The sequence below is a fragment of the Macrobrachium nipponense genome, chromosome 12, assembly GCF_015104395.2.
Source record: "Macrobrachium nipponense isolate FS-2020 chromosome 12, ASM1510439v2, whole genome shotgun sequence".
Lineage (NCBI taxonomy): Eukaryota > Metazoa > Arthropoda > Malacostraca > Decapoda > Palaemonidae > Macrobrachium > Macrobrachium nipponense.
The window spans coordinates 100,864,994-100,879,733 of NC_087205.1; the positions used below are offsets into that span (position 1 = coordinate 100,864,994).

The 14,740-nt window shown below is 36.8% G+C and overlaps 1 protein-coding gene across 2 annotated transcripts in view; it reads right to left on the reverse strand.

The window, feature by feature from the left end:
• Positions 1–2,649: 2,649 nt before the first annotated feature.
• Positions 2,650–14,740, reverse strand: part of LOC135224705 (inhibitor of growth protein 1 homolog) — a 642,357-nt gene continuing 630,266 nt past the window's right edge. For both annotated transcript variants that reach the window (XM_064263978.1, XM_064263977.1), the window contains one exon: positions 2,650–3,276. In XM_064263978.1, the coding sequence (XP_064120048.1) occupies positions 3,268–3,276 (9 nt within the window). In that variant the 3' untranslated portion in view covers positions 2,650–3,267. The remainder of the gene's footprint in view (positions 3,277–14,740) is intronic.

The window sequence follows — 14,740 nt, forward strand, 5'->3', positions numbered from 1 at the left end:
GTGGGGTCGGGGAGGGAGGTGGGGGAGTAGGGAACGCCTTCGTAAGTATACCCCCACCCACAATCCACCCCCGAAATCATCCACCCACCCACCCTCTGGTCCACAGTGGCGGGAACCCGATCTCAGGAAAGGCACGTGGATCTCGGCTATGCCAGCTTTGTCAGCATGGTTTATGAATACAGTACTGTCTAGGCATCTGTTTGGTGACAGAAGGGTTAGTCTATCACTCGTGTTTCTCGACGTCTGCTAAAACCCCACGAGTCAGGATGAAGCTTTATAACTAATATATGTGTCATCAATGTCACAATTATCCACCACGACAATTAGTTCCATGAAAAATGTGCAGTTCTTTTTCTTACGATAGATTATTTTTCCTTACAAAACTTTTCTCCTTTTATTAAGATATAATTCTAAATAAGATGCCTTTATCGTAAAGTTAACGTTCTCACAAAATGCACAATTGAAAAACACAAGTGGGCCTTGCAGTTCAATACATTAGAAGAATATGATCAAGTTACACATCGTATTTCATTGTATTTACAAAATGTACTTCATTGTGTATAAGGAGAAAATATTTATCAAAGTTTATAGCAAACAATGAAATCTGAATGAACCAAAATGGAAGTGAGCTAAACAAAATTCGACGACACAGCAAAAAATAACTCGACAAGTTTTCTTCAAGTATCTATTATCTGTCTATGAGAGATAGATGAACAGATAGACAAATGGACACTTCCCTTTAAATCATTTTTCCTATAAAAACGATTGCAAGTGACTGATTAGCAATGCAATTAGCGTTGTCACCGCCTGGTTCACCGACCCTGAAAAAGAGAAGATTGGCAAAAACTCGACGCGAGCAGCGCCTGGAATCTCTTAAAACCCATACCATGCGTAAAAAAGGGAAGATTAATAATAATAAAAAAAGGGACGTGAAAAAGGAATCAAAATGTATTATAGTTGTTAAGGAATATCTCTTCTGCTCAGTCTTTTTTTGCTCTGGGAATATGCGCACCTTTCAGAAACGTCAGGTTCAATAATATAAGTGCTAAAGCAAAGATGACAATGTGCTCACTCTTCTTCTTGTGCATATGTGTGCGCATTCACACACACACACACCACACACACACACATGCACACACACACACACACACAAACACTCTGTATGTGCGCGGGCAGATATGTGAATGTGTAGATAATTTTTTCTTCATAAGAACTAAATATAATTATTAGGTACACACTGGTTGCCATCCACCAAAACCGATTAATTGCCAAGTAAATTACAGTTTGGGTATCAGAGGTAAGATAAAATTTATATATATATATATATATATATATATATATATATATATATATATGTATATATATATATATATATATATAAGTGAATGTTCAAACGTAACACTTGCAGAGAGAGAGAGAGAGAGAGAGAGAGAGAGAGAGAGAGAGAGAGAGAGAGAGAGAGAGAGATCAATTACAAGACAATGTCTCCCGCAACAAGGACTTGAGCCCTTATCAAAACACTTGTTGAATAACGGGCTAAAGTTACTTTAAAATTGCACATGATTCCTCTCCACTTCGTTACTACTTAAGTGCCATAGAACAGTCAAGTAGAGTAAAGAGACACATGAGAAATTAGCTGTTGTTAGCAGGGGAGTCTGTTAATATACTAGGATCTTGTAGACATAATTATATGTATATTTCTACATTATTATTATATTATTATTATTATTATTATTATTATTATTATTATTATTATTCAAATGTTAATATCCAGATCTTGTAAATCTAAGTATGTGTATATGTCTGAAGTATTATTAATTAATTAACTATTTTTTCATTGTTATTATTGCCAGCTTGTTGGCGCGCGAACCCCGGGATACTGACTCCCCCAACCCTCCCAATCCCCTACTTACCCCGCCCCCACCCCGGGCCGGATAAACAGGTTTGCAGGGGTTGGGTGGCTGTCATGCCACCCTTACCGTCACCCGGGCGAGGACAAACAAGATCAGACCCATTCGGATTGTATTGTTTTTTTTTTTTTTTTTTTTTTTTTTTTTTTTTTTTTTTTTTTTTTTTTTATATATTATACATTATTATATTATTATTATATTATATATTTATTTTTAAACCCATATTCATATGAAACAAATTTATAAAGGTTATTGACTTAAAATTCAATCTTCCAAACAATATGGCCTTGAAAGAAATCACAGAAGATATTAGGAAATACGGAGAGAAGTGTTCAGGTAAATGAAACAACGATAAATTTATAAATCAATCTTTAGACAAATAAAAATATTAATAATTAGAAAAAAAATAGTTATTTGTTTTACATTGGTGTTCAGTTACATGTCACTGATGTTTCTTACACAATTAGGTAAAGGTTTTTAGACAAACGCATAATTCATTACAATGTTAGATTCATAAAACTCCTTTTATTGATTACTTGCACTTATCTGTTTGTGTTTTTCCCATATTTTCCCGCGTATTAAATTTATTTACCCTCTACCCTTTATTACTCGGTTTTAAAATCGCCACTCTTTGTATTTTAAGCAATACTGAGCAAAGCTGTTCAATTTCAAATCTGATAGAGTATTGCTTAAAATACATGATTCTTTTGACTTATCTTTTGATCGCGTTGAACGCGCTTTCGTTGGATTATGTGAATTGTCTACCGATTTTTCTATGACCCACATTCATTGAACAAGTTTGGCCATCACATCCCACTTTTATTCGCTCGAAATTATTCAGATTACTCATTTAGGTCTCTCTCTCTCTCTCTCTCTCTCTCTCTCTCTCTCTCTCTCTCTCTCTCTCTCTCTCTCAGGCGGAGAGCTTATAAGGAATGTGGCTGCATAGCACGCATTACACATATCATAAATAAGTATAATAATTAACACACCAAGATACATCAAAGACATAATTATCTATTACAATAGAGAGAAATGAAAACGATTCAATACACTGCATAGAGGGAAAAACGAATCCTGGGTTCTACGATTTCTCTAGAATGCTATGGAATCCTAAGATTCGGAAAATGTGAATACCCATGTATTTTCTGATTGCCATTAAATCTAAACTTACATCACAGGATAGTCATAAGGGATATTCACGCCCCCTTGAGTCCTTCTTGGGATCATTAACTCATTCTGAATAACAAAGACAAAATGGGTAAGCAAATGGTCAAGATCTACTTCCCTTACTGTACGAATTCCTCTTGTCGGAAATTTTAGCTGATCTTTCCTTTACGAGACTGAGAGTTCTGCTTCAACTTACCTGAAAGGAAAACAAAAGAAAAATGTCACTAATCACACTGTCATATTTTTAATCGTGAATATGTGAAAACGAAGTTTAAAAAACTTTAGACGAGAATATCACCAAATTATTCTTTTAACTTACTGAGATATTACGCATCATTTTTGGATTGAGAAATAGTTATAAAGAGAAGAAATAGTTTGAAGAAAATAAGAAATCTCTCTCTCTCTCTCTCTCTCTCTCTCTCAATAACCAGTATCCTTCCACGTCGCCACCCAAACGGAATACCAATCGGAATGAAGGCGGCCCCTTCAGATGTGGTCCTTCCAGCCATCACGGTACAGCATCGCCAGTTCATAGACTTCAATTGTCTATCTCTCCTCTCTCTCTTTCTCTTTCGTTCTTTTTTCTTTCATCCTCCATTCAATTTATGGCACTTATGTGATGATGTGTATAGGCCTATCGAGCGGATATGCCCGACAGATAAATACCAAAAGGGTTTTATAGTCTGTTAATGACCCGTGAGGAAATTGGTCATAATCTGCCTCTGCCTCCTCCTACTCCTCATCCTCCCCCTCCTACTCTATACTTCCCATCCCCATCCCCCGTCCTACAACGTCACAAAAAAACCCTATAGCCAATTAAACCTACATTTTCTGAACAAACTAACAATGAAAGGAATCTGAAAGCACATTGCCCAAACATCGATAATGGGTAGGAAGGTTCAATAAAAATAAATAAATAAATAAATAAAAGAATGACAGGAAATGAAAGGTAACAATTACATCTAATACATATTATACCTCAAACTTTATGTTTAAATATTATAAGGGCATGCGATTCGTTCGTGACAGAAGGACTTCGTTTACACTCTTTACCAGCTAAAGTAGGAAAGGGGAAGGAAATGCTCGAAAATAAGTGAAACACGAGAACTTCTATACGGAAACAATATAAAATGGTTCAAAGTTGGTTGCAATGCAACATTAGGAATTGCCTCGTAAAGATTCCACCAGGGCCAAATGCAACAAACTTCGCTTTTCAGAAATACTCTTGTGTGTGTGTGTGTGTGTGCGTGTGTGTGTAGCTTTCCTAACCCCTGAGGTTCCCCCGGGGTTCTATGCAAAGCTCTGGAGGAGGAGGGCCCCTCGGTCACACCTGGGTCACCGAGTTCCCAAGCTAAGCTAAGAAACTAAAAAAGTGGTCTTCGGGTTCCCCTGAGAAGCCCCAGAGGAGCGCCCCTATTCCAGATCGTAGGGACACAAAGCTCCCTCCGGAATCCGGGGGAGGACTGCCTCACATTCATTGTGATGACCTCTCATATTGAAAAATATAAAGGGCTCGAAGTTCTGAGGCCATTTTTGGAGTCTTGAACTCCAGGGACTCGGAGTTGCTCGAATTTCAGCCCCATCGTCCTGGCTGACAGGAATGGATTCAATGTCTTCGAGGAATCTCGGCTGTGGTTTTTTTTCTAATATTAAACCAAATAAAAATCTTTATTATAAGGCCGTCTTCTGGAATTCCAGGAGAAGCCTAGGATACCGATTCGACAGAGGACACGCTCCCCACGATACTCCCCAAGGGGAGATCGGAGTTCCACAGTTCTGCAGAATGGCTCCTACGAAGCCTACCCGAGGAGCGAGAGGGAATCGTAAGGTCTGGCAAACAAATTAAGTCATTTTCTGTTGTCACAATTCGAAAGCGTTAATCGGTTCTATCAGAGAGAGAGAGAGAGAGAGAGAGAGAGAGAGAGAGAGATGACTATCAACAAGTCCTAACCTGAGTTCAGAAAATTATGGTCTTGCATAAAAAAATGATAGAAAATATAATGGGTATTAAAGAAACTCCATGAACTGTATGAGAGAGAGAGAGAGAGAGAGAGAGAGAGAGAGAGAGAGAGAGAGAGAGAGAGAGAGAGTTATTATAAATTATTATAAAGGATTATTTATCCAGACCTCTAAGCCTAATAAAGGCTCTCTCGGGCTGGTTCGAGAGAGAGAGAGAGAGAAGAGAGAGAGAGAGAGAGAATGACTTTATCATCCGAGGCGTCCAAAACCTCAGCATCATGATCAAGTGGCTTTGATTGTGAAAGAAAAGGGGTAGGTAGGGGGGGAGGGAGTGTGTAATACCTTCGGAAATAAGGAACATTAATGTGGTTAAAAAGTACTTCTGCAAAATAGGTCACGTTGCAAAGAAACTGCCAAGCGATATATGGAAGAAGACAGAACAACTGGCCATTCATAAATCAATCACTTTTGGCCGCGCTCTCCGCAGAACACGACATTTCTCAGTTCTAAAAGAGGGTTTTCTTTCAGTGTGCATTTCACGACTCCGAAGTGTTATGTTGGTTTATAAGATTTTTGTGTCTAAAAACTCTCTTCCAATTAAGTTTTCAAAATCATTTTCGAGTTTAAAAGCTCTCTTCCAGTCAAGTTTATAAAAATGATCTTCGTGTCTAAAAATCTCTACCAAAAGAGTTCTTAAAATGATATCTTCGTGTCTAAAATCTCTCTTCCAATTAGTTTTTCAAAATGATTTTCGAGTTTAAAAACTCGCTTCCAATTAAGCTTTTAAAATGATTTTCGTGTTTAAAAATCTCTCCTCCAAAAGAGTTCTTAAGATTATTTTCGTGTCTAAAAACTCTCTCCCAGTCAAGTTTTTAAAATGATTTTCGTGTCTAAAAGCTATCTACTAATTAACTTTTTAAAATGATTTTCATGTCTAAAAACTCTCTTCCGATTAGGTCTCTCCCAATTAAGTTTTCAAAATTATTTTCGAATCTAAAAGCTCTCTTCCAGTTAAGTTTTTAAAAACGATTTTCGAATCTAAAAGCTCTCTTCCAGTTAAGTTTTCAAAATGAGTTTCGTGTTTAAAAATCTCTCTTCCAAAGGAGTTCTTAAAATGATCTCCGTGTCTAAAAGCTCTCTTCCAATTAAGTTTTTAAAAAGGTTTTCGTATCCAAAAACTTTCTCAAAGGAGTTCTTGAAATAATTTTCATGTCCAAAAAATTTTTTCCAATTAATTATTCAAATTATTTTCGTGTCTAAAAAATCTCTTCCAGTTAATTTTTAAAATGATTTTCGAGTCTAAAAACTCTTCCAATTCAGTTTTTAAAAAGATTTTCGTGTCTAAAAACTCTCTTCCAATGAAGAGGTTAAAATTATTTTCGTGTCTTAAAAAAAAGACTATCATAGTTGTCAACATCGACTGTCCTTTATGGATTTGCTGTGATCATAGTCAATATTGAAGGTTGTTGCAGATATGACCCTTAAACACAGAGTTATTACAGAGAAATTACAGCTGTTTCGAAAAAAGAAAAAAAAAATATGCCATAAAATATCCTTCGTCCTCCATGACCCACGACTAGGAACCAAACTTTTTTTTTTTTTTTTTTTTTTTTTTTTATAAAGTAAACTAATGACGGTCTTCCGGCAACCCCGATGGAAGTAAACTTGAATAGCTATTATTAAACCTCGTTCTAAACACTGTATTGTTCATCCAAGGAAGAAGAAGAAGAAAAAAACTCTACAATAAATGAGATGTACAGGAGCCAAGCGTTCATCGAATTCCTTCAAAACTGTCAAGGCTAGTTACTATTTTTTTTTTTTTACAACATAATTTCGGGAAACAACATGGTCCTGAACGTCACCTATAGGGACCCCCGTATGGTTACTCCTTAAAAATGACGTCGTTGATTCACAGAAGACTTTATAAAAGGCCTATTTCAATTCTTAAATGGGAATTTCGAATAGAAGTTATTTAATCATCTCTAGCTAAAATAAAAACACGATGAAACATTCATATTGCTTTACAATGCTCATTTTTTAATGTTAATTAAACACATACACATATTACGTTAGAGGCATCTCTTGAAATCAGTAAATGTTAAGTGTAAAAACTATATTCTGACACGCATATACACATATAAAAACACGCACACACGTACACATACATATATATTATATATATATATATATATATATATATATATATATATATATATATATATATATATATAGTATCCATAAAAATGCCAAACGAAAGCATGGAAAAAGGAAAAAGGAATGGCCATATAAATAAAAGGACAGAAGGGAGATCTCTCCACTCCTCTTCCCTGTTGAAATGTTCATATATCTGTGATATATATTATATATATATATATATATAATATATATATATATATATAATATAATAATATAATATATAGTATATATACACAGACACACACACACACGCACACGGTAACACAATATCCACTTTCCTTATACTTCCCCAGTCATAATCCTAGTTACCTGAAACACCTGGTCTGTATCCCATCACTCATCCAATTTGCAATTCATCATCCATAGAAGACTTCCAATCTGTAGGTCAACATACATAAAGCCCAAAGTTATCATTCAATTCATCAATCACGAGCAAGTCGTAATTGATATGTGTCTTCGAGTGACTTACGCGATGGAAGCGATATCTATGAGATATCTATAGGTGAATGATTGCTTTAGCTTCCATCGTCCACCCCCCCCCCCCATATAGGGGAATGTAATGGTCGGATGGCTGCTGTGAGTACTGTTATTTATGTATGAGTCTGTTTATTACTTCGGTAATATATGAACGTTGTAGATATGATAGCTATAAGGGGGTATGCCGTTGGGCCTTGGGTATCAATACCTTAATGGAGCCCACACAGAGCAAAGCGCAACATCTTTGACCATCGTTTTTGCCATTCTCTCTCTCTCTCTCTCTCTCTCTCTCTCTCTCTCTCTCTCTCTCCACACACATATATATATGTATATGTATGTATATATATACATATATATATATATATATATATATATATTATATATATATATATATATATATATATATATCAGCAATGTCACCAAACAGCACGTGACAAATATGTACGTAAATAGCCACATGAAAGGTAAAAAATTAAAGACAGGTACCATGGCGCTTTCATGTAATTATTACGTACATTTCTTCGGGGTACAAAGTACCCCGAAGAAGAGTACGCAATGCATGAAAGTGTATGTATATATATATATATATATATATATATATATATATATATATATATATATATATATTACTATATATATATATACTGCATTGCCCTGCAGTGATATTAGCTAGGATGTCTGCCGGAGGTAAAATATAACCACTAATGTGTGTGTGTGTGTGTGTGTGTGTGTGTGTGTGTGTGTGTGTGTGTGTGTGTGAGAGAGAGAGAGAGAGAGAGAGAGAGAGAGAAAGGCCACTGAAAAAAGGGAGGAAAGTGGTCAGTACCAATATGTCATTCTATATTGGTTTGATACACACCAACTCCATGTGGTGTAAGAGAAGCTTGGTAGTACAGTGGTAAAAAGGTAATGTATCACTAAAAGAGTGAAGAGTCAATCATCGAAGTTTTGATTTGCTAAAGGGAAAATTTAATCTAGCCTGATGGACTCAGTAAATTAGACTAGGCTTCAGTTTCTAAGCCGATTTCCCATTAAGAGAAATGGGTCGAGAGAGAGAGAGAGAGAGAGAGAGAGAGAGAGAGAGAGTCTGTATGACATGAAATTTGAAAATGGGCTTTTCTATTCTAGAGAAACATAACACGCGTTAAAATCATCCCAATTAAACGATGAACTTTTATAAACAAGCAAAGAACATGCTACAAGAGAGAGAGAGAGAGAGAGAGAGAGAGAGAGAGAGTAGTACAACGAGCACGTACCTCGCCAACACCAGTATCACATAAAGCACTGTCTCCAAACCATCAAATCACTGGAATCGTTCAAGATCCGACCAATCGTATCGTAAAGCAGAAATGCTCTTCGTAGAAAGGTATACTTCGATTTCATTTTGCCAAAAAATGTCCCCAGGCCACTTTCTGGCTTTTTCCCTCGCGTCGACTGCCACCTAGACAAGAACTGCCGCCGAGTACCGAAATGAAAAGCAATTTCATAAGTTGTTATTCGATCCATTCAGTAACTGGAGGATTGCAAGTATTCTACGAAAGTATTGCATCTTTTCGCAAATGATAACTCGTTCATCTGCGAGGAAACTGTCTTCACTTTTGCAGTTTAATCTCGTTAAGAAAATAAGAAGCCTGCAATTGCAGAGAAGCCCATCCGACTTCTTTCTGTATTTTCCTCTTTACCTTCTCTTGCTTCCTGATGAGCACCATATTCTTTTGGAAGCTTGAATTTCAAGTCACTGGCCCCCTTGGTGGGCTAGTTCCGTTTGAATAAGGTTCATCTACTGAATAATAATAATAATAATAATAATAATAATAATAATAATAATAATAATATAACGCACTGTTTTGTTTCTCCATTAAAGCATACCCATACAGGCTTCTGTCTCGACTAGGATTCGAACCTGAACCTTGGGTTCAGGAACAGCGATAAACAGTTGCCCTTAAGTAAAACCTAGCTATTAGAATTCCCTATGAGTTCCCGACTGCATACAATCTGTACATTGTTTCTTAACTACATACTCTAGCTACTAAGAAATAAGATTAAAAAGACCCTTTTATATCCATATGAGACTAATTCTAGCAAGAAACGGTGTAAAAACCGTAATAAATCAATAAAAAGTTTATTAATTTTGCTAAGCGTACAAATAAATTGTATTAACTTCTCAACGAAATTAACACATTTCTACAGGCATCTTAGAATCTTATGGTCATGTTCCAAAGGGCACGAATGAAGATGTTAAAAAAAAGGTATTAGAGAACTAATAATGAAGGTTACCACTTAATTTAATAGTACCCCGTCCCCACACAAAAAAAAGTTCATAGGCCTAAAGTGAAAAAAAAGAGCTTCCCATAATTTAGTAGAAATCGAACATTTGTGAGCACTTTCCAATGTTCCCCTGCACACGAAAGGCCTAAACTACATAAAACAAGTAAAAAAACGCGCCGAAGAATTGAGTTTTCTGAACAGCCGCTACAGCGTATAATCTAGGCCACCGAAAATAAATCTATCTTTCGGTGGTCTCTGTATAATGCTGTATGAGCCACGGCTCATGAAAGCTTAACCACGGCCCGGTAGTGGCATTTCCTATATCGTTGCCAGACGCACGATTATGGCTAAACTTAATCTTAAATATAATAAAAATTACTGAGGCTAGAGGGATGCAATCTGTATGTTTGATGATTGGGGAGTGGATGATCAACATACCAATATTCAGCCATCTGGCCACAGTAGTTTTTAAGATCTGTGGGCGGAGAGAAAAAGTGCGGACGGACAGACAAAGCCACCTCAGTAGTTTCCTCTTAGAGAAAACTGAAGTTCAAATAAGGCTGCTATGAGACAGAGCAGGTGTGGGTCATCGACTACTTGAAATCAACAAAGAGGTCTTACAACAATTTTAGCCAATAATCACTGAAACATATCTTTTTGAAAAATGAAGTGACACATGGAATCACGTTAGCAGCCGAAGTATGAAAAAACGAGAAAAACTTGAGGAAATAAAATCATATAAATGGAAATATTCAGAAAAAAGGAAATACAATAAAACATCGAGGTCGGAGGTACAGTAAGACACGTATTCAACTTCACTTTCAGATGAGAGAGAAAATAATTCTATTCAACCTTCCCTACAATGTTAAAAATTTATTTCTTTAATTATTCTAGGTACTTTTTCTGTATCTCTCTCGTACGTAGCAATTCTTTTTATTACCAGTTTTTATCATTTTTAGCATCTTTTCTGTATCTCTCTCTTATGTAAAAAAAAATTACAATTTTTATTATTCTTTGTATCTTTTTTGTATCTCTCGTATGTAACAATTCTATATCTTTTTTTATTTTTACCAGTTTCTATTATTTTTGGTACATTTTCTGTATCCTCAATTCTTTTTTGTTATCTATTTTCTTCATCAGATTTTATTATCTTTGGTACCTTTTCTGTATCTCTCTTGTATGTAACAATTCTTGTTTTTTTTTTTTTTCTCATCAGATTTTATTATTTTTGGCACCTTTTCTGTATCTCTCTCGTTTGTAACAATTCTCCCCCCCCTGTTTTTTTATCAGTTTCTATTATTTTTGGTACCCTTTTCTGCATTCTCTCGTATGTAACAATCCTTTCGTTTTCTTTTTTCCCTCATCAGATTTTATAATCTTTGGTCTCTCCCTTTTTTTTATCAGTTTCTATTATTTTTCGTACCTTTTTCTACATTTTCTCGTATGTAACAAATCTCTCGTCTTCTTTTTCCCTTTATCAGATTTTAGTATCTTCGGTACCTTTTCTGTATCTCTCTATACGTAACAATTTTTTTTTTGTCTAACATTTGTTTCTCACAGTTTCCCCCCACCCTCACCCCCACCCCGTCAATCACGAAACAGCACATAACTATACCATATAATCGACACCTCTGGGGACGTGAAATGTCCTTTAAGTGCCAGGCTAAGAATAGTAAAAAATCTCCAGGAACTAAGGACTCGGGGCGAGAGCCCACGATAACTCACCAACGTGAGGGAAGGAGACATAAACAATAATCACGCTGATGGCGGCCATTATCGGTAGGAGGCGATTTAGGCATCAGTACTTTACACTTTACACTTTAGACATGAAGTTGTTCAGGGAAGTGTGTTCTGGGGAGGAAGTTGGGTTAGAGTTAAATGACAAACACTCTACATCTGTATATCAATGTCTATATATATATATATATATATATATATATATAATATATATATATATATATATATATATATATAATATATATATATGCGCATACACACGCATATACTATATAGTATATTATATATATTATATATATATATATATATATTACACACCACACACACACACACATATAATATATATTATATATAGTATATATATATATATTTATATATATATATATTATATGCGCATTCACACGCATATATACTATATATTCTGAAAAAAAGAGAAATAAAGTCGAAACCGGCCAGGACCTACATCCAGTATGGTATTTTTCATGTGGTCATGTGTGACGCACAAATCATGTGTCAATGTGATTATATTCTCTTTCTCTCTCCCAAAACCACACACACACACACACACACACACACACACACACATCATTATATATATATATATATATATATATATATATATATATATATATATATATATATAAGCGCAGCTGTAAGAACGGGATACAATGAAGTTTAGTTATGCTTGTATAACTGGAACAAATAAAAGCCAGAGAAACATTTCTCAAGGCCAGTGTCTCTACATCTCGTCAGAAACTAGTATTTCGAAAAAAGCGCTGATACTGCAGAAATTGACGGGAGGGGGGTTTCCGAATGTAGATAATTAGCTGATATATGGTTCATTAAGTCACGGATAATTCCCAAAAATGAGGAACACTTCGAATGAGCAAACTAACAAACTAGGTTTCCAAATGATCTGGCGCAGTGGACTCGGCTTCCAAGACCCTTCAGGCAGAGTCATGTTGTTTACCTTCTTAACTCAAGCAATTTCAAGCATAGCATCTGACCTTAGAGATAGAATTTAGGCCAAAGACCAATCGCTGGGACCTATGAGGTCATTCAGCGCTGAAAAGGAAATTAACAGTACAAAGATTTTAGAGGTGTAATAGGAGGAAAATCTGGCAGTTGCACTAAGAAACAGTTGTAAGTAGAGGGTGGAAATTAAGATAGAAGAAAGAGAATATGAACGGAGGTACATTAAAAGAAATGAAATAGGTTGCAGCTAGGGGCCGAAGGGATGCTGCAAAGTACCTTAAGTAATGCCTACAGTGCACCGCGTGAGATGAACCTCCTACCCACCCCGCTACGGGGATCTGACCTCAGAACCGAAAAGTACTCTTCGAAAAAATCTGAAACGGTAATTATTACTTATGAAAATTCATTAAAAAATGAAGCAATACTGCTTATACCACTCAACGGCTTCTCTAATAGCTAAGCAGAGCAGAAAATGACTTCAGATATGACGTGTAATAGTTATTAAAAATATTTAGAAAATTTTGATATCCTGCTGATGAGCTTCATGGGCAGGGGTATGAAGTGGCCGATTTTGCATAAGTTTTACCACAGGGATTCATTAATTTGTTTGTATGGTATTTTTGCGTTGCATGGAACCAGTGGTTATTCAGCAACGGGACCAATGGCTTCACATGACTTCCGATCCACGTCGAGAGTGAACTTCTATCACCAGAAATACACATCTCTGACCCCCCAGTGGAATGCCCGAGAATCGAACTCGCGACCACTGAGGCGCTGGGTTCATTAATCATTCAGCATTCAAGTGTGCCAATGTCAGTGATCGTTGTAATGTGTTTTTTTGGAAGCCACTGGCTGTTAGAGGAAATGGTTTGATGTTCAAACACACACACACACACATGAGTATAACCCGGGTGAATTCGAGCAAGGGGGTTAGCAACTTCATTCTAAAAGAATCAATGAGAAGTGAAAGGTTAACATATTCTAGAGATCCCCTTGTCTAGAACAGGCATCTGTAAAAAAAAAAAAAAAAAAAAAATAAGTGATTGAATCAGAGAAAGAACGCATGAACGCTATTATTCCTTTTTTTCCTTTTTCTTTTTTTAAACCTCTACTTTTTTTCCTTCTCTAAACAAGAAACAACCATTTCCTTCCCTCGTTCACCTCCTCCTGCTCCAGCTCCTCCGTAATTCCTAAAATCAGTAGCCGGCATCAATCATTTCACTCTCGGGCCGTAACAGCTCCGAAGCGTAATGGCAAAGCTGTCAGCATTCACGCCTCCCACCGCCGCCAACGCGCCCGATTACGTGAGAAAACGCCCGTTCAAATCGCCTTTCTGCGACCCAAGATGGCCGATCTAAAAGGGGGGGGAGGCATTGGCAATTATCGGCGTGGATTAACAGCGTCGAAAAACCGCCATGACTGCGTGACAGTAGAAGGAGGGCGATGTTTTACAGAAGGGGCCCCCCCTTCTCTCTCTCTCTCTCTCTCTCTCTCTCTCTCTCTCTCAGGAGCTTTTAGCCTCACCGACAGTTCTCCGTTTTTATGATTTCCTGCGTCATCAGCTCATCAGGTCCAGAGTTCTTCCACAAGACAGGCACAAGATCTGTCTGCTTCCTTCCCAGAAGCGGTTTCGTGTACTTGGCAGGATCGCTCTCTGGAGTTGGCAGTTCTGCGATAATGAACGGTTACGGCTAAAAGGACCTCAGTGATGATGATGATGATGATGATGATGAGTGAATGGTGGGGATGAATGAGGGCCATTGTTTACGAATGTGGTGGACTCGCACTTCAGTCGAGTTTAAAGGGAAACGAGTAACTTCGGCGCAATTGAGTCTTCTGTACAGCCTATAATCAAGGCTACCGAAAACAGATCTATCTTTCGGTGGTCTCGGTATAATGCTGCATGAGCCGCGGTCAGTGAACTTTAACCACGGCCCGGTGGTGGCCTGTCCTATAACGTTGCCAGACGCACGATTGTACGGGTAACTTTACTCTTAAATAAAATAAAAACTAACGAGGCTAGAGGGCTGCAATTTGGTATGTTTGAT